At 47.8% G+C, this 26,360-nt stretch overlaps 1 protein-coding gene across 1 annotated transcript; it reads right to left on the bottom strand.

Annotated features, from left to right (window-relative positions):
- Positions 1–458: 458 nt before the first annotated feature.
- SDC1 (syndecan 1) lies at positions 459–22,806 on the bottom strand. Its single transcript, XM_031610803.2, has 5 exons — positions 22,482–22,806; positions 5,083–5,164; positions 3,790–4,280; positions 3,449–3,578; positions 459–2,713 (listed from the first exon to the last, which is right to left on the bottom strand). The coding sequence occupies exons 1-5, from the start codon at positions 22,536–22,538 to the stop codon at positions 2,547–2,549; spliced, it is 927 nt and encodes a 308-aa protein (XP_031466663.2). The 5' UTR covers positions 22,539–22,806; the 3' UTR covers positions 459–2,546.
- Between the last annotated feature and the right edge of the window lie 3,554 nt (positions 22,807–26,360).

Here is a 26,360-nt window from a genome sequence, read left to right on the forward strand (position 1 = left end):
GACACCTCCCTGTAGACCTGTTGCTCACAGCCCCATCCAGCCTGGCCTGGAATGCTTCCACAGAGGGAAGGAGTTGGTATTGCCTATACTGGAGTCTTCCCTGCTCTCAAAATCCTAGAGGCAGAAGCCAGGTCATAAGAGCAAGCCTTGTGGAAGACTTAAAGCTTTTTTCACCCCTTCAGGAAAGCACAGTATGATCTGCCAAAGAACTCTGGTCTGCTTTCACAGTAGTCTCTGCTCCAGCCTATTTGTATGTGCAGAGTGAAGCGGCTTGCCACCAACCTGGCATCCAGAGTAGGGTGAGAGCCTTCCCCGTTCCGAGCTGAATCTCCTTATGTTTAGCACCACACCTCACATTTCATACTTAGAATCCAAATTCCTCAAAGGCATGGAAAGTCTTACAAACATCATCTACTTTGTGAAGCACAATACAGAGCAACACTCACAAGCTGGACACATTCTTGCCAAAATGCCATTTATTGCAGTATACCTTTACACGGCATACAGATATCCGAATGTTGCATCTTTTGTAAGAACTTGTATTTCATTTGTACCACTTAAATAACACAGAATGTCATGTTTGTTTCACAAACTGTCAGTTTAGACTACCAAAATATACAGTTTTTCCTTTCCCTCAGCAAGGTTCTGAGGTACAACTGAAGTTTACCATTTTATCTTCCTGTGCTTTACAAGAATCTTTTCATAGATAAACCTATCAAACAACATTTCTACATTCCTATACAAAGCAAAGAATTACAGCTGAAATTAACACCGTCTGGTTGTTGCATTAACCTATAAAAAAAAATCATTCAGTTTAAAAAAAAAAAGACATAATGGACTTTTTGCAGCTTTACTTAAAAACAGCCAGCTACATGTATGCACAAGTGTTTCTTAGGCATCGAGAAGAGTTTTGAATCAAAAAGTGTTTTTTTCATGGGCTTGTAGAGAAGGCACTGATTTTAGCTGCATAGCAGCTCAGGAGTGTTTTATACTTCATTTAAGTTATACAGGTTTTTGAGTTTTAGTGTTAATGTGCAACATTTCTACCAGCTGTTGCAATATTCTCCAGTATTCTCCAATCATTCCCTCTGGCTCACCAGCACAAATACGTACATCAGCTGTAAATGCTCCTCCACCCCCCATGCCTTCTGTGCTCTGTGATGTCCAACTGACCTTGTGAGGAGCTAGCCGAAGGCAGAGCAGAAGTAAGGCTTGTGCAGAACACCACACTTCTCTTCTTGCTCAGTCTGAGATGCTCTGGAGAACTCCAAACCCTCAGTGAGGCTTCAGTGCCTTCCATCTGGCAATGCATTGACCACCAAGAGCGTTAGGCATCCAGACTTTTCCCTCAGGAGGTGCTTGCTAGTCTGACATCCCAAGGGTTGCTTCTCTGCAAAGTGTAGGAACAGCCCCTGAAAAGAGGCATTCCAGAGTCGTGAGAGTCAAGCACATCAACTTGTATATATTTAAGGTCATCTACACACTAAGCCTTCATCAGGCTTGTGTCAGATGCTGTGTTTCTCTACTCCTTAGCTGCAAAATTACAATATGCTGCTTTCTACCTTTCACCCCTTGTGCCAAGGTTTTCTGTAGCGTAGGAGGCAGGCCACAATCTGAGACAACTCTGTAAAGCAGTGCACAGAGTGGTAGGTGCTACAATGTGCCTTCAGACATCTGGCAACTACACAGCACAGGTTGGAGTATTTACAGCAGGGCAGCCAAGAAGACTCAGCACCGAAGAAGAGGGAATATCTGAGATGAGATTGCTTTGAAAAATCCATTTCTTACCTAAACCTAGAATGAGCAAGATGGTGATGGGACAGACCACTGTAACTGGTAAAATGAAATCTCTACTTAGTTTTTGGGTCTTTGGGGTTAGTTTGGTTTTAGTATCCTTGCCAGCTGCATAGGAGCTGGTTCAGCATATGGGATAACATTGTGATCATTCCCAAATATAAGTTATTCTAAACCACTAAGTCATTTGCTTACCCTGTCCCTCACACCTCCTTTCACTAGCAATCATGTTCAGCATGATGTTTCATAGGCATTAAATGCTCCAAGTACGGCAGCTAGAAAGAGCTAGAGTATTGCAGTGTACCAAACTTCTGCCCAATGCAGCCATTTGTTACACTTAAAAACACATCTATCAGTTAAATAGGAAGGATCCCTGCAATACAGAATTTGAGCACTGTTTATCGTTTATTCTTGTCATCCCTTTCCCTAAATATCAAAAGGTTGATACATACAGCGCTCCTTTATCTTCTCCCCATCGCCTGCCCCAGCAGTCTTTAAAGATAAACCAAAGCGAGTTTAGGAACTTGCAGTCCCACTTCTGTTTAAAAAAAAAAAAGTTGTGCAAGAAAGCAGGGAACGTTCAGTGAATCCAGATCTACTTTGTAGTTATAAAATTTCCAACGGCAAGGTGGTAAGGGCAAATAACCCAATGATCATATGGCTTAAGTTCAATGCAAAGCGCACTAAGAGGTCCATGTGCAGGGAGAGAAGAGTCCAAGAAAGATGTAACGAAGTGTCCTGAAGATCAGTGTTTATGCATAGAATTCTTCTTGTTTGTGTGGTTTTTGGTATCCTCCGTTAGACTGTTTTGGTTCATCCAGTGAATAGCTTCCTTCGTCTTTCTTCTTCATTCTGTACAGCATAAATGCAACTAGAAACACTGCAAACACCAAGCCAACTAGTCCTCCAGCAATAACACCTAGAAGGGGGGGGGGAAAGACACAAATTACTTCAGACTCCATGCCAACTAACACTGGTATGACTGTGTGCTTCCAGGCTGGTCCCTGAATTCATTATATACAAATATGAATTTGTCCCTTTGCCTCACCAAAACAGTCATCCTTCCATTGCCAAGAGCCCACTCATCTACATGAGGTAAATAATAGAATCATACAATGGTTTGGGTTGGAAGGGACCTTAAAATCATGCAGTTCCAAACCCTGCTGTAGGCAGGGACACCTTCCTTTAGACCAGGTTGCTCACTGCCCCATCCAGCCTAGCCTGGAACGCTTCCAGGGAGAGGGCATTCACAACCACACCAGGCTACCTGTTCCAGTGTCTCACCACCCTCATCTACAAATCTACTAAAGATCTCCCACTGGGCCATGCTGCAGAGCACCAAGAACAGAGCAAGACAGTGTGCTGAACTCTAGAAAATGGACCAAACAGCATTAGGGCAGTTTTACAGTAATTTTTGAATGAAGGAACTTATAATTCCAGATAACTAGTGGTGACTGCTTTGCTATTATCAGATTAATACGTTGTCCCCCCCATTAGGGTTTTCAGCAACACAAAATCATGAACCACTCTTATTTCAGAAAGGTCTAGCATAAAATCTTCACTCTCATGCTCTGAGATATACTTGTAGAGCTGCAGCTTCTGCTGCCTGGGAGACTGCTATGAGAGCCAACTAGAAATCCAGAATATCAGGTACCTCCAAGGACTTCTTTTCTGTCCATAATTCCTGAGGCTCCCGCTGCTTTGGCATTCCTCCCAGAGTCAGCCGGCACTTCAGAGTCCTGGGTAGGGACCAAATCCTCATCTTTAACCAAGATGAAGTCTCCCTGTTGGGATGTACAAAGCAGGTTATTCACGTTTTTCATCACGCCTGTTTCTATAGCTATGTTTTTTTTCTTATCTAAAACCCCCCACCAATATAAAGAATAAAACTGATCATTTATTTGCACAAATTATCAGCCCTTCCTGCAAACCAGCATTACTACATACAACCAGAGCAATCTCCCTGGAAAGGGTACCCAAGCTACCAGCCCTCACCGGGTCTCCTGAGCCATCTTCAGAAACCTCCTCGTGTGTAGGAACTACATCGCCTGGAGCTGCTGTGGGAGCAGCAGCAATGTCCCCCTCCGGATGGGTGGTAGAGTTGGTCTCAGGCACATCTTTAGTGCCTGGCATCTCAGAGCCAGGGGTTTTAGGTTTGAGCTCATGGACTGTGCCTGAGTCTTCTGAAGGAATTACATGAAGCACCGAAGGGAAGTGAGTAGTAGGACTTCTTGCCGTTGTTACAACTGTATTGTCTGTTGGCTTCTCATCAGGTGAGCCCAACAAGGGCGTTTCATCCTTCACAGCTACAACTGGCTCCTCTGTCACTACACGACTAGTTGCTGGTGGAGTTGTTACTTTCTTTTCAGTTCGGCTCTCAATCCCAGGAAACAGCTGTTCAGTGAAAACCGCTGTTGTTGCCAGTAAGGAGGAATTAGTTGGATCTGCTGCTGTTCTCCAGGTGAGAGACTGATCAGGCAGGGGACCTGCAAAACAAAGAATATCCCCGGCCAGCTTAGAGACCTGTCGATGGTATCTGCAGGACACTGGTCTGAAGGAAGAAGCCCAATCTGCCAATTTCTGTAGTAACAGCAGTTCACTTTTCTAACTCCTCTTTTTCAGCATACTAAGAAAGGCACAGATCAATTTCATGTAAAATACAAGCACGCAGCTGGAGGGAAGAAGGATACCACGGTTTAGTTTCCAATAGCTTGCTTTTTCCTCACTGGCATCTCCTCACCTTCAATCCAACACTGAACGTCAAAAGGTGCCTCTCATGCCTTTAAGTAATCATTTTGACAGACTTTTTCCTCACCCTAAAAACCTTTTATAATGTTTTAAAAACAACTACGGCCCATAGGAAAATGCACATCTGATGATAAAGTATGTGCTGGATGCATGTTGGCAAGTAGGTTCACACACCCTCAAATGGTATCTCCTTCCAGCTCATGAGAGAGGCCAAACGCCCCTCTTACAGTCTCTATGCCTCACAAGTGAAGAATCACTGCAGTTTCATACCTCTGCAAGCAATGTATCAGCAGGGACATATGGTACACCTGCTTCTGCTCCATTTCAAGACTCCTACAATTCATTTTCTCCTAATTGCTTGTCTCTGGAGCAATACAAGACAAACAGATCAGGCTCCTTTTCTGTTCCAAAGTCAGTATGCTGGGATGTGTGTGATTATTCTTCCCCCCTCCTTTCATCCAGGATGTTCACAATGTTCATCCAGACCTTGGCACACTCTAAAACGATGAAGCACTAACAGTGCAAATGCAAGTTACTCACCTGCACCTGAACCTGAGAATCCATCATCGTCATCACCAGAAGAATCGAGATCTTCAGGAGGAAGGTTCAGATTTGTAGTTTGCTTTAAAGAGAAGGGAAAAAGATGCGTTGGTGATGCAATCACTTAAACTAACCATGCTGCTTGTGCAAAGTCCTCTAAGGGCTCCTGAAGGTTACACAAACTTTCTCTGCTCAGACTACATTTTCTTATTGTTCTTCACTCCTTCCCCCGCCCCAGAAAAGCAGTTCTGATCAGCCTGTTCACTGTTAGGAAGGTCAGTCTTGCTGTCTCCCTTCTCTGTGCCGCTGCCAGGCTGCACTTACTTTGGGAAAGTAGAAAGCAAGGAATGCGTTCAGAAAGCTGCATCTTGGCAGCAGCCAATGCTCAGTCCATACACAACATAACCATGCTGCTTTAAGTTCTGGCTGCTCACATCTTTGCTGTCTACCAACCTGTTCATCTGTGATTTCCTGCATCGCTTTTAAGGGGAAGAAAGGAAAGGAAAAGAGTACTTCAGTTTCTCTGTCTTTCTGAGCCCTTCCAATGCTGTTGTGCTATCTGAAGCCACAGTATTTAATGAAGTGGAATAAGATTCCCTTTTAAAAACAGAGTGGACACTACTATCAAGTCCTGAGATAGAAGCCAGTCTTACCTGTAGGACAATACAGCCCTGAGCTCTCTCCCTGCATTGTACAAGGAGTACAATAACCAGCAGCCAAACTTAGTGCCAAAGCAAGAGGCCAAACCCCTGTTCTAACGCACTTGTTTATCATAACACAATGTTCAAAAGCCATTCAGGATATCCAAAGAAGACAATGCTAAACAAAGTAGTGTGATTACTTCATTCGCCTTGTTGGCTCCTGCTGTATACACTTACTGTTTGTAACAGCAGACACGTGGGGGCTAGACATGAGCTATGAGTCCATTTATTTCTACCAATGGGGGAATTACCACAACCTAAGCAGTCATTACTTCTGAATTTCATCTTTCCTCATTGAACTGCATTTCCAGAATTTTCACGCACACACACACACACCCTATCCCAGGATGGCTGAGGTCAGAAAGGATCTCTGGGTGGCCCAACCTTGGCTCAAGCAAGGAGCATGAGTGCACCCAGCACCAGGTGCAGGAGGGTTGTATAGATCTCCAAGGAGGATACTCTGCAGCCTCCCATGGAAATCTGTGCCCGTGCCCTGTCATCCTCACAGTAAGGAATTTTCCCCTATGCTCAGACAGGAACTTCTGTGTTCCAGTTAGTGCCCAGTGCCTCCTGTCCTGTCACTGGGCACCAGTGAAAAGAATCTGACCCTTCCCCTCAAAATACCCTCACCATCCATTTCCAGCCCTGCCCAGTCTTCAAGTCCAGCAGATACTGCACCATCTAAGTAAGGTCCGTCTCCAATTGTGGCTTTAGTGGAACCATGAAATCTTAGTTCATTATATAAGAGTAGGAGCAGGTATCCTCACTGGCCCTGCACCAGTATGTATGCATCAACACAGTGTTGTTTAGAAACAAGGCTTGTTTTCATTCTAGAAAGAAGTCATCCAGCAGTGGTACGACTCAGACAAAGCAACTGAATTTTCTCATTGTCAACTTTATTACTTACACGGCTGTATTTATCCACTCCATTTCTTTTTAATGTATTAGGTTTGTACAGTTTTCTTTCCCTTCCTTTATGCCTTACCCATTCCAGATGCTTCTATAGAACAATTCATTCCCAAGGTGGTTAACTAGCCCATTAGATGTTTAAAAGGCTTGACGTCTCAGAACACAAATAAGCAGGCAGCCTGTCAACAACTTATTCACATCCATGACCTCACCTCTTCAAAGCAATGACTACAGTTAGATAATTTAAGGACAAAAAAAAATAAAAGAACAAGAACACACACATTGAGCTTTTTTAGCATCCTTCTTTGGTTGCCACTTCACTACTGGTAAAAAAATGTGTCTTTTCTTTAGGCTTCTAGCATACTTCCAGAACAACTTTTAAGTTGTCTTTCAATCTTGTACAGCTGCACGTCATCGGGTGATCTGGATTTTCAGATCTGCCCCTGCTTGTCTGCTCTGTGCTTATGCACTCATCCATGGAAACTAGGTCAGAGAAGTACTTCCTGTACGCTTTCCTGCTCGTGTCCAAGGCCAGTGACTCACCCACGCTGATCTCACCACACTTCAAGTATTGAGTATGAACTACTGGTGCTGAAAGAACATGGAAAGACTGCCAGGCTTCCCAAATTCCACTCCCTTGATCTTTCTTCCTTTCCAGTAAGTTCAGAAGCAAAGTCAGGCTTCATAAACAACACCACTGGGGTAGACTGGGGGACTGACAGCATTTTTCTCCAACTTTAGTTCCATCATCATCCAAAATCACAATCCTTGGTTCTCTCACCCAGCTTGGCTTCGGGTGCAAAAGGGGGATACGTTCTCCTGGTGGGAAGATGTCAGCAGTCCCTCCAAGGTTTTAGCTGAAGAATGTGACTACCAAGACAGGCTAAGACCTGACACCACAGTCTTCATCTAGGATCAACATTAACTTCCCTCCAAATCTGAACCTTCAGAGGTAGCTTATACAGGATTTCTAAGAAACCTCAGGACACGTTACAGAACCACTTGTGTGTTTTACCAGTAAGAATGCCCATAAAGCGATGCTGTTCATGACACCATCCAATTTCATGACACAAACATCAAGGCAAATTTATGCAACTGTTCACTTATATAGACTACCCTTCTTGCTCCATGAATTGCAGCTGCAGTAGGTGTGAAAGGCACTGTCCTTTCCTTCTGACACCACAGAATTTAAGCACTGCAGGAAGGTCATGTTTCTGTAATGATTTGCTGTTGCTGAAGAACTTCAGACACAAGGCTAACGTAAGAATGTGACTCAAAGCAGCACTGGAAGAGATCAAACTAATCCAGGTTTTGGATTAAAAATAGAAGAGGCACTGTGCTGTTCAGACAAACACACACCTCATGGTCAAGGCTTGCCCATGACCTTTCACTGCAAATGAGTTTCACCAAGGGGAGAGGTCTGGGTTAGTCAAGAGGATTAGGAGTGCAGAACACAGATAGAATTGCCAGGCTGTGTTATATAAGTGCTGGAAAGAAATCAAAGCTTCGCTCTGCTGAAAACTCTGCATCACATTAACTACTGTAGATATGCTTTTAGAAATCACTTCCATCATCATCCAGCTGAATTTTCAGACCCCTGGGACTACTCCCAGACCATTCACATTACGCAAAAGCTGCTCTGAAAGTAATGCTTGCTGTTTTATTATGTTGGGCCACAAGGTCAGAGGTGGATGTTGGTGGCATGGCAGCAGAGATCCAACCTTCCCACCAACACCCCATTACATGTTGTTGTTGTGTGACAGATGGCAGCAGTGGGACAGTCTGACAGCATAGAGTCTGACATGCAACTGTGGATGAAGCAAAGGTGAGCAAATGAATTCCTTCAGGCATAAAAAAAATGGCATGCACTGATGTTCATTGATGTCTGCTGAGCATTTCTAGAGATCAAACAGTGGATGTGAGCACAGTGGGTGCTGCTTTTCAACAGTGGTAACAACGTGAAAGATAAGCCACGTTCCAGGCAGCCATGCAGATTTTTGCAAGTGAGGCATACATGCTCTTGTACATCACTGACAAAAATGCACAGCTCATGGTGGTGACTATGTTGAAAAATAGTGCTTCGTAGCTGAGAATTTCCTCTATCCATCAGTGTCATTGCACTCTTTGTATCTGTTGTAGTTTCCACGGAAATAAAGAAAAAACATTACTTTTGGAGCAGCGTACATAACTGATGAGAGACTGGATGAACACAGTTAAGTACAGCTGTGGATCCTTTAAGGACAGAGCTCTGATGGCACTTCTTGTATTCTAGTCAAAGATTTCGTGATTTTACTATTGCACCTACGATGTTTTTACTTTAAAAAATAGATAAAAAAATAGAATCATTAAGGTCTGAGACCAATAAAATCATCTTGTCCAACTATCAATCCCATGATTCAACAAGCTTTTTTTTTTGTATTAATTATTTTTAAATGCATCTCATACAACTGACTAGAAATACTTGCCGAGCACAGCAAAACCCCTTGTGATTGGTGTCAGTGATCTCAGTTGCATAACACGACAGATAAGCATTTTACCAGAATTCTGATAGTGCTGAGCAGTGCCTGTTAAGCACTTCCCCAAGTCTCAAGCAGCCAGTCTAGGGGAAACCCTCGGGAAGCTGTAGGGTTCTGCTCTCACTGAGGGCTGTATTGTTACACAACAATAGCTATTCAGTTCTGCTGGGACAACCAGAAAGCTGCTTGGTGGCATCTTCAATTTAATCAAGAACTTTCACAATTCATTAGCAATATTATTGGCTCCAGAAGTCTGACACACACACCAGACTTGTAAAGAAAAAGAATTTAAAGCATAATTTCTACCCATTCTTCAGTCTTCATCTTGCTCCCAATCTCTACCCAAGAATCCTCCTGTGCTGCTCAAGCAGGGATCTATCTCAAGCACTGTCTCACGATGCAGGGGAGATTTATAGTCCATTAGTTGATCTCACCCCAACCAAACTGGGAGCCACATTTCTTTAATTTCAAGTCAGGGTGTATGTAAAAGGAAGCAGCATATTTCAAACTGCTCTTTGAGGTAAGCAAAACCACTGGCTTTGCCACAAGCTGCTACAAGCCCTGAACTAGATTAGGGGTGATTTGTATCCCCTCTTATTAATCCTAGTTAGTGATCAGCCAATTACAGCAGCATCAAAAACACCTGAAATCCTCCATTACCTGAATAATGCTGTTAAATTTGCACGTTTGTTTCTCTGAGTCGTAAATCGTCCTCACTGAGCTGAGAAGGAATGAGCTCTTCCAGCTCAAACACCTCCCTGAGCACCCTGCAAGATTCTGCCGGCGTTATGGGAAGCAAAACCAACAATCTGCTATGCTGTTTGAAGGGATTTACACAAATAAGTATTTGCTTTATAATTTGCCTACCACATATTACGCTGCAGACTTATACAAGGATTTGAACAGCCCTAAAATAAACCCACGTGAAAAGGTTTCTTTGATCTTTTTTTTTTTTTTTAATATATTGAAGGACAATTCTGTTACGAGGGCTAGCTTTGCTATCTGAGACAGGGCAGCCTGAAGAGCTTCTGGCCTCAAAATATTTATATTAGTGTGTGGGAAGATAAAACCTCCTGCTGAAAGAAACCTTAGCTTTGTTAAACCTTGATATTCTGCAGTTAATAACCCACACATGATTAACTCCAGTCCCAGCTCTCCAGAGTCTTCAGACAACCTTGACTGTTCAGCAAAAAGAAGGCAGAACCTCACCTATATCTTCCTCCTGCAGCCTGCTAGCACTGTCAGCCATGCACACCTTTCATTTTAATGGACAGACTTAAATTTTGGGGTTGCTGAAACAGAACTGATACTCTTTATGTGACAAGTCAGAAGCAACACTGGTGTGCACATCTGACTTGTTAGAAGCCAACAGCAGCATGACAACATATCAGCTAGCAGCTCTTCCAGATGTTCCTCCTGTCATTCCACAGCTCAGGATAAGCAGCCTGGTGACCCTACAGGTTAGTGAAATAGTTCTCATCTCAGAGGTACCAAAGAAGCAGGCTAGCAGCAAAGGTCAGAGCAGAAAGCCAGCTACAGACTGTCCTCTGAGCAGCCCACAGACAGCATGGAATCACAGAACATCTGGAACAGACCCACAGGATCACCAAGTCCAACTCCTGGCTCCACACAGGTCCACCCAAAATCCAGACCCCGTGTCTGAGAGCACCGTCCAGATACTCCAACTCTGGCAGCTCAGAGCCATGCCCACTGCCCTGGGGAGCCGTTCCAGGGCCCAACCATTCCCCATATAGCTATTCCATATGCACTGCAGCTACAGTTCTATTAGCTGCAGAGTCTCACCTGCTCGCTACCACGCCGTTGCCCAACCACCATTACATCTCCTCCTTACTGTGACAGGGCAACTTTTGTAATTAAGTAGGGCCAAAACCAAGCAATCAACATGCCAAGAGTGAAAATGAGCTAGCTCGTCACCGTCAGCTCGGGTTTCACATTCTGCAGCACAACCCTTTCAACTGCAGTTCACCCCACCACCTCCCGCACAAGCGTGTCACTCCCTGGACCGTTCCCCGCATTCATGCAGTCTTGTGGTGACCCAGATCAGGGAACTGGTCTGGTTAAAGGAAATAAAAAAAAAAAAAAACAACAAAGAAAACCAACACTGTCATGCAAAGAATTTTCCAGCAAGACCAGTTCTGTGCTCAGCGCATGAATGCCCAAGTGTTTGTATTGGCACAGGGCACGGCACAGCAGCCAGGGCTGCTGCAGTAGTTCCTACAGAATCACAGCCCAGGCTCCTGGGATGCTGACACACTCAGCACCCTGCAGCAGAGGGGCCATGAAGTACCCTGCTGCAGCTGTGCATTATGGAAATGTGCATCGCCACCCTCAGACTGCAGGCAGCATGCAAAGCAGAGGCTGACTCAAAGGACCGCACAGGTTTAAAAGGGAGCAAGCAGAGAGGTTGCAGGGAGACTTCTCTTCTGGAGAGTTCCTTTGTTCGGGACGGGTAAGGTTTGTTCTTAAGACTCAGTTCTGACACAGCTGAGCAGCTTCCCAACCATCTCTCAGCCAACTCTTCTACAAGTTCAGCAGGTCCTTCAACAACACAGAGAAACTCCAAGTCTGCGCTCCTGCTCTCTCACCTGGATGTATCAAACAAGAGAGTTAATACACACTGTTTTTACTCATGTCAACCTGTTCTGTTGAAGCAATACAGTTAAAGCCAACAACTGAATCTCAATATGCCTACAAACTAGCACCCAGTTTAACTGCACCATTTCCCACATTCATGGCAGCCTGTTTTGAAGATGCAGAGAAGCTCTTTCCCCTTAAGCTAATCTCATGAAAAGCAGTCAGTTCAGTCTTGTGCTGGAATTGCTCTTCTTTAAGGAGCCTTTGCTACAGCTCTTTAACATACTTGATAGTTCAGTCATATGTTTCTTCAGATAGAACAAGAAAGCCACAGTCAATGCAAAATCCTAAAGAGCTGCGCTCAGCAGGTGCAGCAAAAAGAGGCCCAGCAGCTGACAGCATAATTTCATCCTGGGGAATTACTTACAGTTTCAGCTGGTCTGAGAGATGAGCAGCAAGGTGCAATAGCTGAGACCCAGACACATCTAATATGTCTTCAAATCCTTCAATTTAAGGTCACCAGCATTTCTTAGTTTGTGGTGTAGAAAAACTAACAGCAGATGTTGAGTTTTGCAGCCAACAGCCTGTTCACTTACTGGATTGGAAAAGCACTGATGCAGAATGGCCTAGTTCCACCCAAAGCCAGTGGTGGGCTGCCGGTCCCAGGAACCCTGAGCTAATACAGCTTAAAAGGCAAGTCTGTACCGCAGGTCATATTCTCTATGAACTACAATCCCTTCCAGTGAGGACTTCAGTATTTCAAAACCACAACCCATGCACACAATACAGATAAGCATGACCCTCCCAGTACAACAATTAGAAGTGACAAGAGCTACAGCTCCTGACACATTTTCATCCCCTTGCAGCAGCACAGCCCCGTGCTCTCTGCTTACCATACATCCCAACATGCCTAGTGTCTGCAAAGTGTCTGCAAAGACCAGACATATGACATTGGCAACCACTTAACTGGAGACTTATCTTTGCAGTGTTACCCTCTCACACATACATAATGTTGACCTTAGGTCTCCAACAGCAGACCCAGCAAAACCAGTCCCTGTGCCCATCCATGTGCTCTCCTATATTGTCATAAACAGTCTGGCTTGCAGCTGGGCACAAATTCCTCTCCTTGCACCATCTCCAGCTGTCCCACTTCCTGTGGGACAGACCATCACTGAAGTTAAAGTCCCAGCAAAGCAAAGCAAATCAATTTGTTACAGCTCTTACCTCAAACCCAGTTTTAAACTACATCTTGGTGCACTAGGCAAACTATTGCCAGTGGGTCAAGAGAGGTGATTCTTCCTCTCTACTCACTCAGCATTAGTAAGGGTGCATCTGCAGTGTTAGTCCAATTTTGGGCTCCCCTGTACAAGATAGACATGGGCATACTGGAGAGAATCCAATATAAGGACAAGATAATCAAAGGACAGGAGCACTTCTCCTGCAATCAGTCTTTTGCCCCAGGAAGTTCCAGCTCAGAAACTGCAGACATATCTGTAGGAAAGCATGACGTACTCTACAGCTTCTCAAAGTAGGCTGGTGGCACACTGCCTCTCAGCAGCACCAGGAAAATATGCGTGTGCCCCTGGTCTCTGGGAAGCCTCTTTCCTGGGGACAGATGCCACACAGCTTGGCTGGTGGAACTGCTACCCATCTCAAATGAGCTCCATATTGTTTTGCATCACCATAAGCAAGGCTAAAACTGCACCAGTGCCCTGACCTGAACAGATGCATTCCCGTAAGTCAGAGGTGACACCAAAACCATGCTGCATGGTATTCTGAGAGGGAATAATGACCTGTTCTCCTTATGAACAGAAGTCAACATACAGTTAGGGATAACAAATCCTGCAGGCAGAAGGTATGAGGCAAGAATGAATGCAACAGCCTTCAGTATCTAGGCATATGGCCAGGAGAGGACCTGGGTTCTTATCTTAATCCTAGGAGTTTCTCTCTTCTCCTCTAGCTATTATCTAGAGTGAAATATACCAAGGAGCCAGGAGACAAAGCTGTATGATCTTGAAGGATCACAAAAGCATTTTCACTGTATTAGTAATACACATAGAGGTTTGTAATTTGAACAGAACACTTGCAGTACTAAGCTTGTTCAGTGAAATCCAAGATTCAGATAAAAATTCCTGGACATCACACTGAGAATTTACTGACATTATATCTTGGATCCCCCACTTCTCTCCAACTACACACCCCCTCTGCAGAGCTCACTGATCAGAGAACTCAGGAGTCCTTCAAAAAGAGCCACCCAGCCCAGACATCCCAATCTCTGCCTCACATGTGCACACCAGATGGCAAGGTGGGTCACTCACAACCCTCACGCTGTTGTTCACCAGTCCATTGCAGAAGGCGCTGACCATTTGCAAGGGAGGTGCAAAAGCAAACCAGGCTTGGGCAGCAAAGTGAGTCAGCATTCAGCAAACTGCCTTCTGATTTGGTCACACTCACTACAGTTAAGCTCTAGCTAGTTCTATAGAACTCTGTTCTGCACAGCAAGGCTCATGCCAGCCAACTGCAAGCTTGCATTTGCTTCTACGCCCCACCATTTCCAGCTTCAAGAAAACCAGCATGGATGCGAAGAAATTGCATCTTCCATTACATTCGAGAGTCATGCCACGAGGTCTGTTTTATCCACAGCATCTCACAGCATTGACTAAGCATAGCCTGTTGATAATGTAGATGCATTATCAACCAAACAGCTGCAGTTGCATTAGCATGACTAAGCCACGCACAAAAGGACTGAACATCACCAGTACAGCAGTCACACCTCAGGTTGAGAAAACCTCCCTTCTCCCATCCCAAAAGTCCTCTTAAAGAGGCACTTTCAGCTCCACCCCTTCCCTCCACATAGCCTCAGTAGTTCCCGAGTGCTTCTGTGGCAAAGGAAAACAGAGCTGCCATATTTCAGGTATTACCAACCTCCTTGGAATCAACAAGCTAGACCACAAGCTTGGGCACAAGCTGGACCACATTTCAGCAAATCATTCTGATGTAGAACACTAGTCAAACTGGACAAATTTTCTATGAGAAACACGCATTCTCACAACCACTGGAGCATACAGAAAGATGTGCCCACATAAACAGTGCTGAGATTGTGCTCCCAGCACCAGGGCTCTTGCATTCAGGTTTACAGATGCGTTGGCAATCCTGCTTGTTAAGACCAAGGTCTGACAGCAGTCACTACTGCCCCATTTACAGTTAAATTATGCAACACCTAAATGAGATTATGGAAGCTGGCTGGTGTATTTCCAAACTGAATCATGAGGGTGTTCGAGTATCATTTCAAAGTTGAAGCTTTGAGTGAAATCCTCCCTTCAGAAATAGTTACAGAAAACCTGCTGCTGCAGTTGTGCACCAATCGCCTACACTTTCACTCACTACAGAAAGGCACATTAGGCATTTCTTGAGTAAACACCATGTAGATTAACATTAAACAAACTGATCCAGAGTAGCTCATTCAAACTGCTCAGCATTGTACATATGGAATGGACTACTACAAAGGAGAGTGGGCAATGCAAGAAAAGTGCTTCAGTATCAAGTTAGTCTGAGCACAACAGCCCCTAGGTCAGACAAGCTTCTGACAAGCAATAACTTCAGAACAGTTAGATGCTCAGAAACAGGCCTGATCTACTATTAGATACAGAGGTTGGTGGCCCTGCCTCTGGAGTTTGGTGATCCTTGAGGTCCCTTCCAACCCAAGCCATTCTATGATTCTATCAAGACACCATTCAAACAGCAGTAACTTAAAGATGCTTCATAGAGGAACACAGTTCTGGGTCTACTCAATGACTACGAACTCTAGTCAGCACAACAGACCTCTGAAGAAAGCAGAGCATAGAAGACTCCAGTACAGTCTTACAGGCTGAGTACTACCAGCACTTCACTACCACACTGAATGCTTTACCATTCCAGGTTCATATTATTCACCTTATGGGTATCAGGACCAATTGCATGGAATTTCTCCAGCACCTTTTGCTGCTTATCCTGATACACCCTAGAAGGGTCAGTATTCAATGAGAGAGTCATCATATCCTACTAAGGGCTTTTACTTTCTTTTACTGTATACTGCAGTTTTCACAATTTCCTAATATTCCAGGCCTGTTGCCAGAGACCCACTGGCTACATGCATACTCCTAAATTAAACAACATAAGTGAACATCCCCAGGCACTGGAATGCAATCAAATTATTAGGTGGATCTCAGGCACAGTTTCAAGCCTTGCCAACTGGTGTGCCCCCAAATGATGCATGGGAACACTCCCCAGCAGGCAACCTGGATGCAGAAGGGAACATGGGGGGTTGCTATGGGAGGTGAAAAAATAAATAAGGTTTGCTCTGTGATCTGGAACTTAAGTTGGCTACAGGATGGAGTAGTTTCTGGCCCATTTAACTTACAGAACCAGTGTAATATGGAATCACTTCCCCCTGCCCTTCTCCCCTCCACCTCCCTTCAGCTGCATGCTGGGGCAGGAGGGGGTAGTACTGAGCATTCAGTACTTTCTGGCTATGATAGTTCTGACTTCATATTACTCATAATCACATCTCCCAGCTTCTGTACTAAGAAGCTCCCCACCGCTTCCCAGCTACAGAAGCAGGCTGAGGAACTTTTTACAAGTTATTTAAAGATGCTTCAGAGCAGAACTGATGCCACTGGAGGATTAAGCTTGCAGCTTTCCTGTTTGGGGCCATGAGTCAGTTGATTTAAGTGCCCGATAGCAGAGCACTCCTTTGCCACTGCCCAGACATGCCAGAGTCAGCCTCCTTTGTTAGTGAGGTGCTTTGTTCACTGATGGGAAAGTAGTCACAATCTAGATGATTCCTCCATTAGGACTGAAAGAGATTTAGAAGTCAACGCTGTCTAGCTGCAGGCTGTTAGGCAAGTTTCGATGCAAGCTTCACTACCACTCTTCCACTGCATGCAGGTGCTACTTGCAACCTGGCAGAGCCAGCAGGGTGGGTAAATCTCATTCGGACATCAAATCTGCCAGGCGAGAGGCTCTACTACAGTTTCATTAGCACAGAGTACAGCTGAGCACTGGAAAAATACCACGTTACAGTGTGGTATTAATTCAAGCAAACTCTGTGGTTCCTTTGGTTTGAACTTTTACTCCTCTTACCCCTCAACCACATGACCAAAGACAGCCCAGGCTCTGTCACTAAAGAAAGTACCTATTAGCTCAGTACCTATTAGGTCAGTGGGATAATAGGGCTTCTCTTCTGCTTGTTTTGTTAGACACAGGATGCCCTGAGCTCCTATAGGAGTGCAGAGCACAAGCACACAAGCCTCCCACATCACCTATCCTGGGGTCAGGGCTACAGCCTCCACATCCTGCTGTCAGCTGGTCAACAAAATGACCAAGACAGAGTAACCTGTATGTGTATGTACACTTCTTCCCTGTTAGTCTCAGAAGTGTACCAAAAGGCATCATTTCCTGTTTTGGGACAGGAAAGAGCCAGGTAATGTCTTCCTACAACACTGGAGCTTCTAGCTCTGACCCCAGGAGAGCACACAAAGGCTCTCACCAACACAGCCACAGCAGTACTGCCAGGACACAGAGCTTCACAACAGCTCTCATCTGGAACCAGTTACACTAATCACTGTTTGCTCTCCAGATGGCAGCCTGACTCCACTTTCCTCTGCCCACCTCTGGCTTCAATATGCAGTTTGCTCCTCTAGTAACCCCTACATGCAAATGGCTGGAGCTGCTGACCATGTACCACCACCACCATTAGAAACTAATTAGTAAAGCTTTTCTGTGTTCCACGTGGGACAGTCAATGTCTGCAGTGCTGCCCAGGAAGCGTTTGTTGATGGCTCCTTACAACTGGAGCAGAGTTCAAGTTTCCTTACAATTAAGAGGCAATCAGCTCCAGATCACGTGGCATAGGCAGACAAAGGAGCAACCCACTGTAGCACGGCATGCGTGAGCTCAGCTGATGGAGCCAGGGCACCCAGAGAAGCTGTTGCATGAACCAGCTGTACCCTGCAGAAGGCTGCTTTGGTGACACTGTGCCTGGCATTGCCTGCAGCCAAGCATCAAGATATCAGCCCTTGCTCCACCAGAGGTGGAGGGTACTGCCATTGCAGCAAAGTTATAGGGAGCATGAGAGGAGTACAGAGTCTCCATGAAAAGCGAGACAGCCTGAGTATTTTCAGCTGGTTGGCAGGTAAGTCCCCATCCTTTATCACTGCCTTCAATTTAGTTGTGATTCATTCTGCAAAAGTGGTCCTTAAAGGCTTTCAGGTATCAGAAGAACCCCAAACACTAAGAGACAAAATGAATGGAGATAAAAGTGAATCACACGGCAAAAATAAAGTCAATGGAGAACAGAGTTCTGCCAGAGAACATGGCAGCAAGATGCATGAGTCAAAACCCAAGAAGGTTTCAAACTAGAAGCTTGCAGGAACGCCATAGCTTACAACATCTCTGTGACTCAGTTGTAACTGCAGCTCCAGTGACTCAAGAGGAAATTCTATTACCAGCTCCATCCAAAGCCCACTAACCCTCTTGGTTCCCATCCAGTAAAGCAGGCCTCACTGGTGAGACTGGTCTCAGCAGTGACACACAAACATTACAGCTGAGCATGGCAAGGAGCCTGAGCTAACAGACTCTGTTGGACCCAGGCCGGTTCCACGAAACCTAGAACATCAGCTGCAGCCAGGCACTGCTTGAGAAACTGTGGAGTTGGGAAACCACCGCATTAGCAGATGTTGCTCCACAAGAGTTGCTTGTAGGAGGTCCAAATGTTATTTTGCCTTGAGGTAAGGCTTCACAGCACAGTAACTTTTCCACCAGCATCTCCAAAGCAGAAAGTGCACTATCTCAGCTTTCAGCCAGGCCAGATAAAGCTCATTGCTGCAGTACAACAGGAGCCCAGTAGAGCAGTAGTTCAAATGGAGCGTGCTGGTTGGCTCTAACTTAGGGACCCGTTAAGAATACTGACCTTCAGTGCTCCAAAAGGACAAGATCATGTGGTTGTCCATTTCAGAGCATCTTCTCAGCACAGAGAAGTGAATCTGTAAGACTCAGCAGAAGTCCTCGTGCCTCTGGTCACAATTCCCTCTTTGCACCTTCATGCTTATGCTCATGTTTCTCCCATCAGAACAGAGATCCAGGGCCCCAACTCCAGCCTCGCAGAGCAAGGCCAGGGCATTGTTTGGGGGCACTGACCCAGTTGCACCAGAACAGAAGTGAGCTGAAAGCTGATGTTTCCCACCGCTTTGTTGGTTCTCTTGGCACAGTCACAGCACCTGTCTGGCCTGTTTGTTTACACAGAGGGCCACCAGGAAAGTTTCACCAAGCAGAGCAGCACTTTCAGCTTATCACTCTCAGATACAAACATAAAGGCGTCTATGCTCCCTTATGGTCAAAATGAGATCTAGTCAACAGAACCCAGACAAGCCACTCACCCTGAAGCAGACACATAGGCTGGTCAAATAAGCACTCTCTGGCTCACCAATTACAACACTGCGATTATAATAAGAGCTTTGGCACCTTGCACACACAGACTCACATTTAGCTGCCTGAGCACCAAGTGAACACTGTCCTAAGGGCTTGTGCCACCTGAGGTACCCCAGCTGTCAGCAGGCACGACAGGGTCTGGTTGTGCTGGAGTCTTGTATTAATAGCTGAAGAGATATCTAAGATGACATCTCAGAGGAAATTTAATTAGAAGTCAGAAGGACATCTTTCACTGAAAGGGTGGCTGACACAGGCTGCTCAGAGAGGGTGTGGATGCCCCACCTCTGGAGACATTCAGGGCTGGGTTGGATGAGGCCTGGGCGGCCTGATCTGGTGCCCAATTTAAGTGGTTGGCAACAATGTGCCCACAGCAGGGGGTTGGAACCCAATGGTCTGTGAGGTCCCTTTTGACCCAAACTGTTCTGTGATTCCATGAAAATATGGAAGCTGCAGTGTCTTCACTGGCATCACCTCCTCAGGACAGGGGTCATCGCTCTCCCAAGAGGATTCCTCCTCTATCCACTCCTACAGCCAGCCCTGCTGAAGTCCCAGCTCCCTAGCTGTGAGATGGCACACACAGTTGTGGAACATCTATCTCAGAGGCATTACTATGGTCCTTAGACACACAAGAGCCACATCAAACAAGATTCTATTATATAGGCCACCTGGAGACATCTGCACACTAGCAATGCAAAATACATACTTAAAATGGACCAATTTTGCTGCTAAAACAGCAGCCTACACTTCAGGTTAGTGCACTCAATTTTAGAAGGCTTACAAGTTTCCTGCACTTGCTGCAACACGTCTCAGGTTGTTAAAGAGGATTGTTTGGTTTCCAGAAGTTTCAGAGTGCTGCCATTACAAATGTTAGCTTTTCCAGCCACTTAAAGCTGAGAGCAGCGTAGAACAAAAGGCAACCAACTTGCACTGGAGCCCCCTACTCCATACCAACCATAGCTTACAGCTCTCTGCTTTGTCAGTGTTGAATTGCTGTTTACTGGGAGGGAGCTACCAGCAAGCAAGCATTCACATGGAGAAGCACTGTTTACAGCACTCGATAAATTATGTGACGCTGCTCTGTGTGTATTCCTGCAGAAGAAAGTGTTTCCTTCTCATCTGCTGCCTACATGTTTAATAAGCAAGCTGGGCTACCTCATTTCTTCTAATTAGCTTATGTTCAGATAGGAATGACATCACCCTTGGAAAAAAAGTTCTGCCTGCTCTGCTAAGCTTGCGTTAACCAACAGCGAACATCTACACCTGCTGGAACAATCCAAATTCTGCCTTCCTCAAGGCACAGGCTGGGTTATCCACTGTCCTGCAGCAGGTCATGCATCCCAGCTTGGCTGGATTCCCAACAAGACGATATCCTAGAGGAGTTTCCCACTGAGAGAATAAACAGGCAAATCCATTAGGATGTGTCAACCTTCTTATTTCAAGAAAAGCAGTGCTCCTATCATTCCAAAGAGGGAACTGAATGTCATGTAGGATGTTAGAACAAGGCAGTATCATGTCGAGGACACACTAGGAACCCCCTTACTATTCCTGCATATAAGAGCAGCCAGAAAGAAAACTGCTGTTGTGTGGCTCCTTTCTTGTCCAGGCTGCTTAGCAAAGCCCCACAGCAATAGCCAAGGCCAAGTAATGTGCAAGAGCCAGGCACACCCATAGCAATGCCACCCGGCAGAGGACCATCCCAGGTCACTCTGCTTCCCATGCCCAAAGTTGAGTCCTTCTGCCACTATGACTCCAGACTGGTGGGAAAGGCAGCTTCCTCACTGACATTTCAATGTGGGAAATCAGCCACGTGATCCCCAGGAGGGAAGCTGTGGTGCTGAGTCACTGCTGAGCACCCAAGGACTTTTACTCCGTGTTCATGCCGGACGCCCCTCAACCTGAAGCATCATCCAGCATCTCCCACGCATTGGAAAACTCTGTATGAGTGTTCATCTCATGCCTTTCCTATGTCTAATAAGAAACATTTATCATAGGGTAATTTTACCCAAATCCACTCCAGAGGCCACAAGTAAACTGCAGGTTTTCCACTTTATTTCTTAAGAAGCTCACTCAGAAGCGGTGAGTGAGCCCCTCTCCCATGACACAGGGCTGCTTACACTCACATGCCTGTCATTTTTAGCCACCTCACAGCCTAACCACTCACCACCACGAGGGCCAGATGTCCCGGCCTACAGGCAGCATTCAGGCGGGGCGGCACAGCAGAGCTGCAGGTATTGGGCTCAGCTCAGGTCCTGCTGTTCCGCCACGCCTCACCCAACCACTGCTGGAGAGCATCTGCAGACCACTTCCAAATTACACTACTGAGTTGGAAGAGACAATTAAAGGTCAGCTAGCCCAACTCCCTGCAGTGAGCAGGGACACCCACAGCTCCAGCAGTACTCAGAGCCCTGTCCAGCCTGACTTTGAGTGTCCCCAGGGACGGGACATCTGCCACTTCTGTGCAACCTATGCCAGCGCTCCCCTGCCCTTCCTCGTAAAAGGTTTTTCCTTGCATTCAGCCTCTTTCCGTTTGAAACCATCTCCCCTCGTCCTTTCTCTCGTCCTTTCCCTTCCTAACCCCCCCGAGGGGCAGAAAATTCCACAAGCGATGCCCCCACACGGAGCCCGGGAGCCGCAACAAGTGCCACGCTGCCGGGGAAAGGCAGAGCCCGGCAGAGCCATCCCCTGTTCGTGGATGACATCTGGCGGCCGCAGCCGCACGGAAGCCCGGCTGCCGGGGCTGACACGCTGCCCTCAGCCCTATGGAGGCTCCGGGCCGCTCCCCAGGAGAACTCCCGGAGCTGGGAGGAGCTCTCCGACAGAGAAAGAGGGGCCGACGAGGCGGCCGGGACGGCGCACACCTCGGGGAAGCGCCGAGCCGAGCTCCGGTTGCTCCATTCGAGGAACAGAAGCCCCGGGCGCACCCTGCCCCGCTCACAAAGGACCGCACGCGGGGGCCGCGCTCCGGCTCTCCCCGCTTCCAGAGACGCGGCGCGCTCGCCGCCTCGCACCGGGGCGGGGCCGCCAGCAGGTCGCGAGCGGCAGCAGCGGGTCTGGTTTGAATTAAGACTCCCGGAGCACAAAAGGCCACGGGAGCCGCTCCCCCCGCGCTCACCCCGTCGACGCGAGGAGCCGAAGCCGCGGGGATCCGAACCCGCGCCTCCCGGATCCCCGCCGCCCACGTGCGCCGCTCCTCCCGCCCGCCCGCCGCTCACCGGGACGGCAGCGTGGAAGCAGAGCGCTGCCAGCAGCACGGTCACCGCGCGCAGCATCGTCCTCCTCCTCGGCGGGCCTCGGGAGCGCGCAGCCTGCCCTCGTCTCGCCGCTCCTGTCCCGCTCCTCGGAGCGCGCTTTTAAGCGACCGCCGCCTTTCCCCGCGGAGTTCTCAACACATGAACTTCTTTTTTCGATCGCTCTTCTCCTCCTCTTCGCGCGCTGCCAAACCGGCCTCCCAGCAGCGCTCTGCGGCCGCTACGAGTTGAACTCTGTCTTTTAATGAACCCACGGCAACAACCTTCACCTTACGGCCACCCCCTCCGGCCCCGCCCCGCCCCGCCCCGCTCCCCTCGGCCCGGCCCCGCCGCCCGCCCCCGCTTCCTGCCGCCCCGTACCTGCGCGCCGCCCCGCTCCCCCCGCCCGGAGCCCCGCTCCGCTCTGCCTGCATTCCCGCGTTTCCTCTGCGGCGGCGTTGCTCCCGCCGAGCTTCCTTCCTCCTCGCTAAAAATAATGGGAACTTTATAGCACTCCCTTCCCTTTCCACGGTGGGAACAGCCCGCTCCGACCGGCGGGGGTTGCTCCCCAAAAGAAAGGGTGCCAGGGACGGGCCTTCTAATGGGGTGAAACGGGGTTAAGCCACGCTGCCTTGGATCTCTGTTTCCAGAGCTGCCCCTTCCTGCATCACTTTCCCCCTTTGAGCTAAAAGCAACCCCGGTGCGATGGATGGGCACCGCGTGCCCTCATGATGGGTGAGGGACGGCGGGCGCAGGGCCGTGGTGCCCTGTGTTGGGGGGCACCCAAAGAAGAGCTGTAGTCGGCATCTGCCATGGAGAGGCTTCAGGAGCGTGATGGCGCCCTCCGCCACGCTGAGGATCCCTTCCCACAAGGCTCAGGAGACCTAATGAGATATTCAGTGTGGCTAAAACTCATGACTTTATCACGTGTCTTTAATTAGCTTGCTTTCTCTCTTCAATTACTTATGCAGCCTTCCTCCAAACAGCTCCCGCCACTGCGGGGCCACCCTCCCACCCTGCTGCCTCACACCCAGCGCCATCTTGGCCGTGCGGCTGCCTGGGCGCCGTGTTCTTGGCACTGCGGCCGCTGTGAGGAAAATGGCGCCCATGCGGCCCCGTGGCCAAGACGGCTCCGAGTGGGAGGAGTGGGGGGGCGAGGCAGAATGGAGGAAGGAGGTGAAATAAAAGCTGTGGGGGCATGCAGGTATCACAGGGTAACCCATGCTCCAGGCAGGGCACTGAGGTGTCTGAGAAGATGTGAGGTGCGCTTCATGTGCAAGCAGGGAATTCCAAGCAAGGAGACATCCCAGCTGCCATGGTGATTGACAGTCAGCACACAGGGCCTCATCAGCCTTCCTGGCTAATTGCAGCTTGGCAAAGGCTGGTTTGGCTGTGCTGGAAGCGCATGGCCATGAGGGCTGCCTCCAGGAGATGCATGGATGTGCTGGTGGGGCCCAGCAACATATGGATTTCATGCGACTGTGTGTGTTCAGAAAGACGGCAGATCAAATGTTCCTGTGGTATTGCTTGCTGGATTTGCTAGAAAACATTTAAAGCTTGCTCGGGATGTTCTGGTCAGGATCTGTGAATGGGGAAGGGGGAAGAACAATGCCGTGTTTGGGAGCCAAGTGTTTGCTGTGACATTCCCGTGCCCTCTGCTTGATCATTGAAGCATGCTAAGTATTGTGGTTTCAGTCAAAAGAGCTCCATGCTGAAAAGCCAGATGAGACTTGTATGGAAAGGCGCTTCTTGGCAGCTCCGCGCTCGGGGGATGATGCGAGCTGGTTGCCTCTGCCCAGTACAGTGGGGCGGTGGGGATTTCCCAGCATTGGATCAAGGGCTTCCAGCAGTGCAGCCCAATTGAACTCACCCTCCCTGGGGACGAGGGGTTGGTTTGAACTGTGTCCTGCCATGGAAAGAGGGAGACGTGTCCAGCCCGCTGCTTCCGCCACCACCTCAGGCATGGGGCGAGCAGGAGTGGCGTCTGTTGCTGTTGGGCAGCCGCCACCATTCTTTGCAGCGCTCTGCATCGTCCCTTTTGCCCCATGGATGTGTCACACAGCAAGCAGAGCTGCCTGCCTGGCTTTCCAGGTGCCAGACCCTCCCACAATGGCATGTGAGGCTGTGGCTGCTGTCACCCTATGTCCTCTGCTCCCTCACATGTGCCCACCAGCAGCTGTGGGGCCTGTGGAGCAGATGACTGCCTTCTCCTCGGCTGAAGTCTGCTGCTGTGTCTGTTTAGATGGGTTATGAATGGAGTGTGACTGTATGGATTGGGGTTAGGGGAAGCTGAGTTCCACACCAAGGGCTGTGTCGTACCTATGGCTTCAAGCTGGTAAACTCACACATCATGTCTCAGTGACTTCTGCCATAGACAAACTTGTGTGAGGATGTCACAGCCTGACAACTTGGGATGAAGAGGGAGAATACATTCCCTCACACACAGTGGGAGGTTAGAATGTATGCAAAGAGTGGGGTTGTCTTCAGTGCACAGGCAGCTGCCTCTCCCCTGGGGTTGTGGAGCTGACAGCTCACCACTAATGGGTGCTGTCTGGTTGGCCTCCCTGCTGCTGATTGACAGTTTCTCTGTTGCTGCTTTTGTACCAGAGAAAAAACTTTTCATTTTTTTCCAGCACTGGGTAGTTCAGTTAACCTCTTTATGCGTTCCACTTCTCTCAGCTATAATGTATAGATGAAACCTTGAATGAAAGCCGTGAATCCATTGGTCACTGGTCAGAAGGTAGACACACGGCACTTAGGGTATGCTAAATGCATCCAGACGGAGTCTTTGTTGGAATGGGGTGGAAGATGGGTCTGAAACAAGTGGTGATGGCTGGTAAGGGCTTGGTGCACTCTCACTGCAGTTCCCTTCTGTGTCTGTCCATTCCTGTGGATGATGCCTTAGAACAGTGAGCTGGCAATGAGACATCAGGAGCCTGAAGTCTGGGGATGGAAGAAGAAGGATTTATGTCCTGAAAGCACCAGGGGGAGATTAGGGCAATGTGGCTGGTAGTCCTGCAGGGACCAGGAGGATCTGAGTTTTACTCCTTCTACCCTGCTGCTTCTCTGCTCCTTCCTATTTAAGTCCATCTGGCCAGCGCTGCTGTTACCCATGGCTCACATCATCTTTCTAGCTCCCTGCAATAACAAAAGAGCAATCCACCCATTCCTTAAATCAATTTGGAATGCAAGAACAAGTCTGCAGAGGAAGCAGCCTGGACTTTCAACCTTGTGTTACCAAAACTTGTCCCTGATGTGCAGCATTTTCATCCAGCTGCCATGCTAACTGCTTTCTGGGAGCCTAGGCACTGTGGTTCCACTTCCCAAGCCTGTTGCTTGTTCTTCAGGATGGTGGTACCAGCTGTGCTTACCTCTGTTCTGCCTCCTCTGATGTCTTGGTGAGTTTTGCGTGGCTGTCAACATAGAAATAACTGATTCTGACCCTTTTAAATGCCAGTGGTAGTTTGCAGCCAGATCATGTGAAGCCACCCAGCGCGCTTGCACGGTGGTATCTGATTGTGCTTGTTCTGTCCGGCCTTCTTTGCAGTGAGTCAGACAGCTGTGAGCAGCTCCATTCGCCTCCCACCTTTCACTGCCAGGAAGTGAGAGCAAAGCCGTGTACCCCGAGGCAGGCAGCACGGAGCTGCCCTGGGCTTCTTTCTCCCCCATATAACGCTCTAACGGAAGAAAAGGGATGGTATTGCTTATTTGGACAAGAAGCCTTCTTGCAAAAACTCTTTTATTATTACTTTTTTTTTTTTTTTTTCCAGCTTCAACAATGCAATGTTGAGTTGTCCAAGTGTCAGTGTAGCTGCCTTATAGAAATCAGCTGAGTCCACTTGGCTGCCTCTCCCAAAAATGCGG

The sequence above is a fragment of the Phasianus colchicus genome, chromosome 2 (genome assembly GCF_987193195.1).
Source record: "Phasianus colchicus chromosome 2, bPhaCol1.hap1.1, whole genome shotgun sequence".
Lineage (NCBI taxonomy): Eukaryota > Metazoa > Chordata > Aves > Galliformes > Phasianidae > Phasianus > Phasianus colchicus.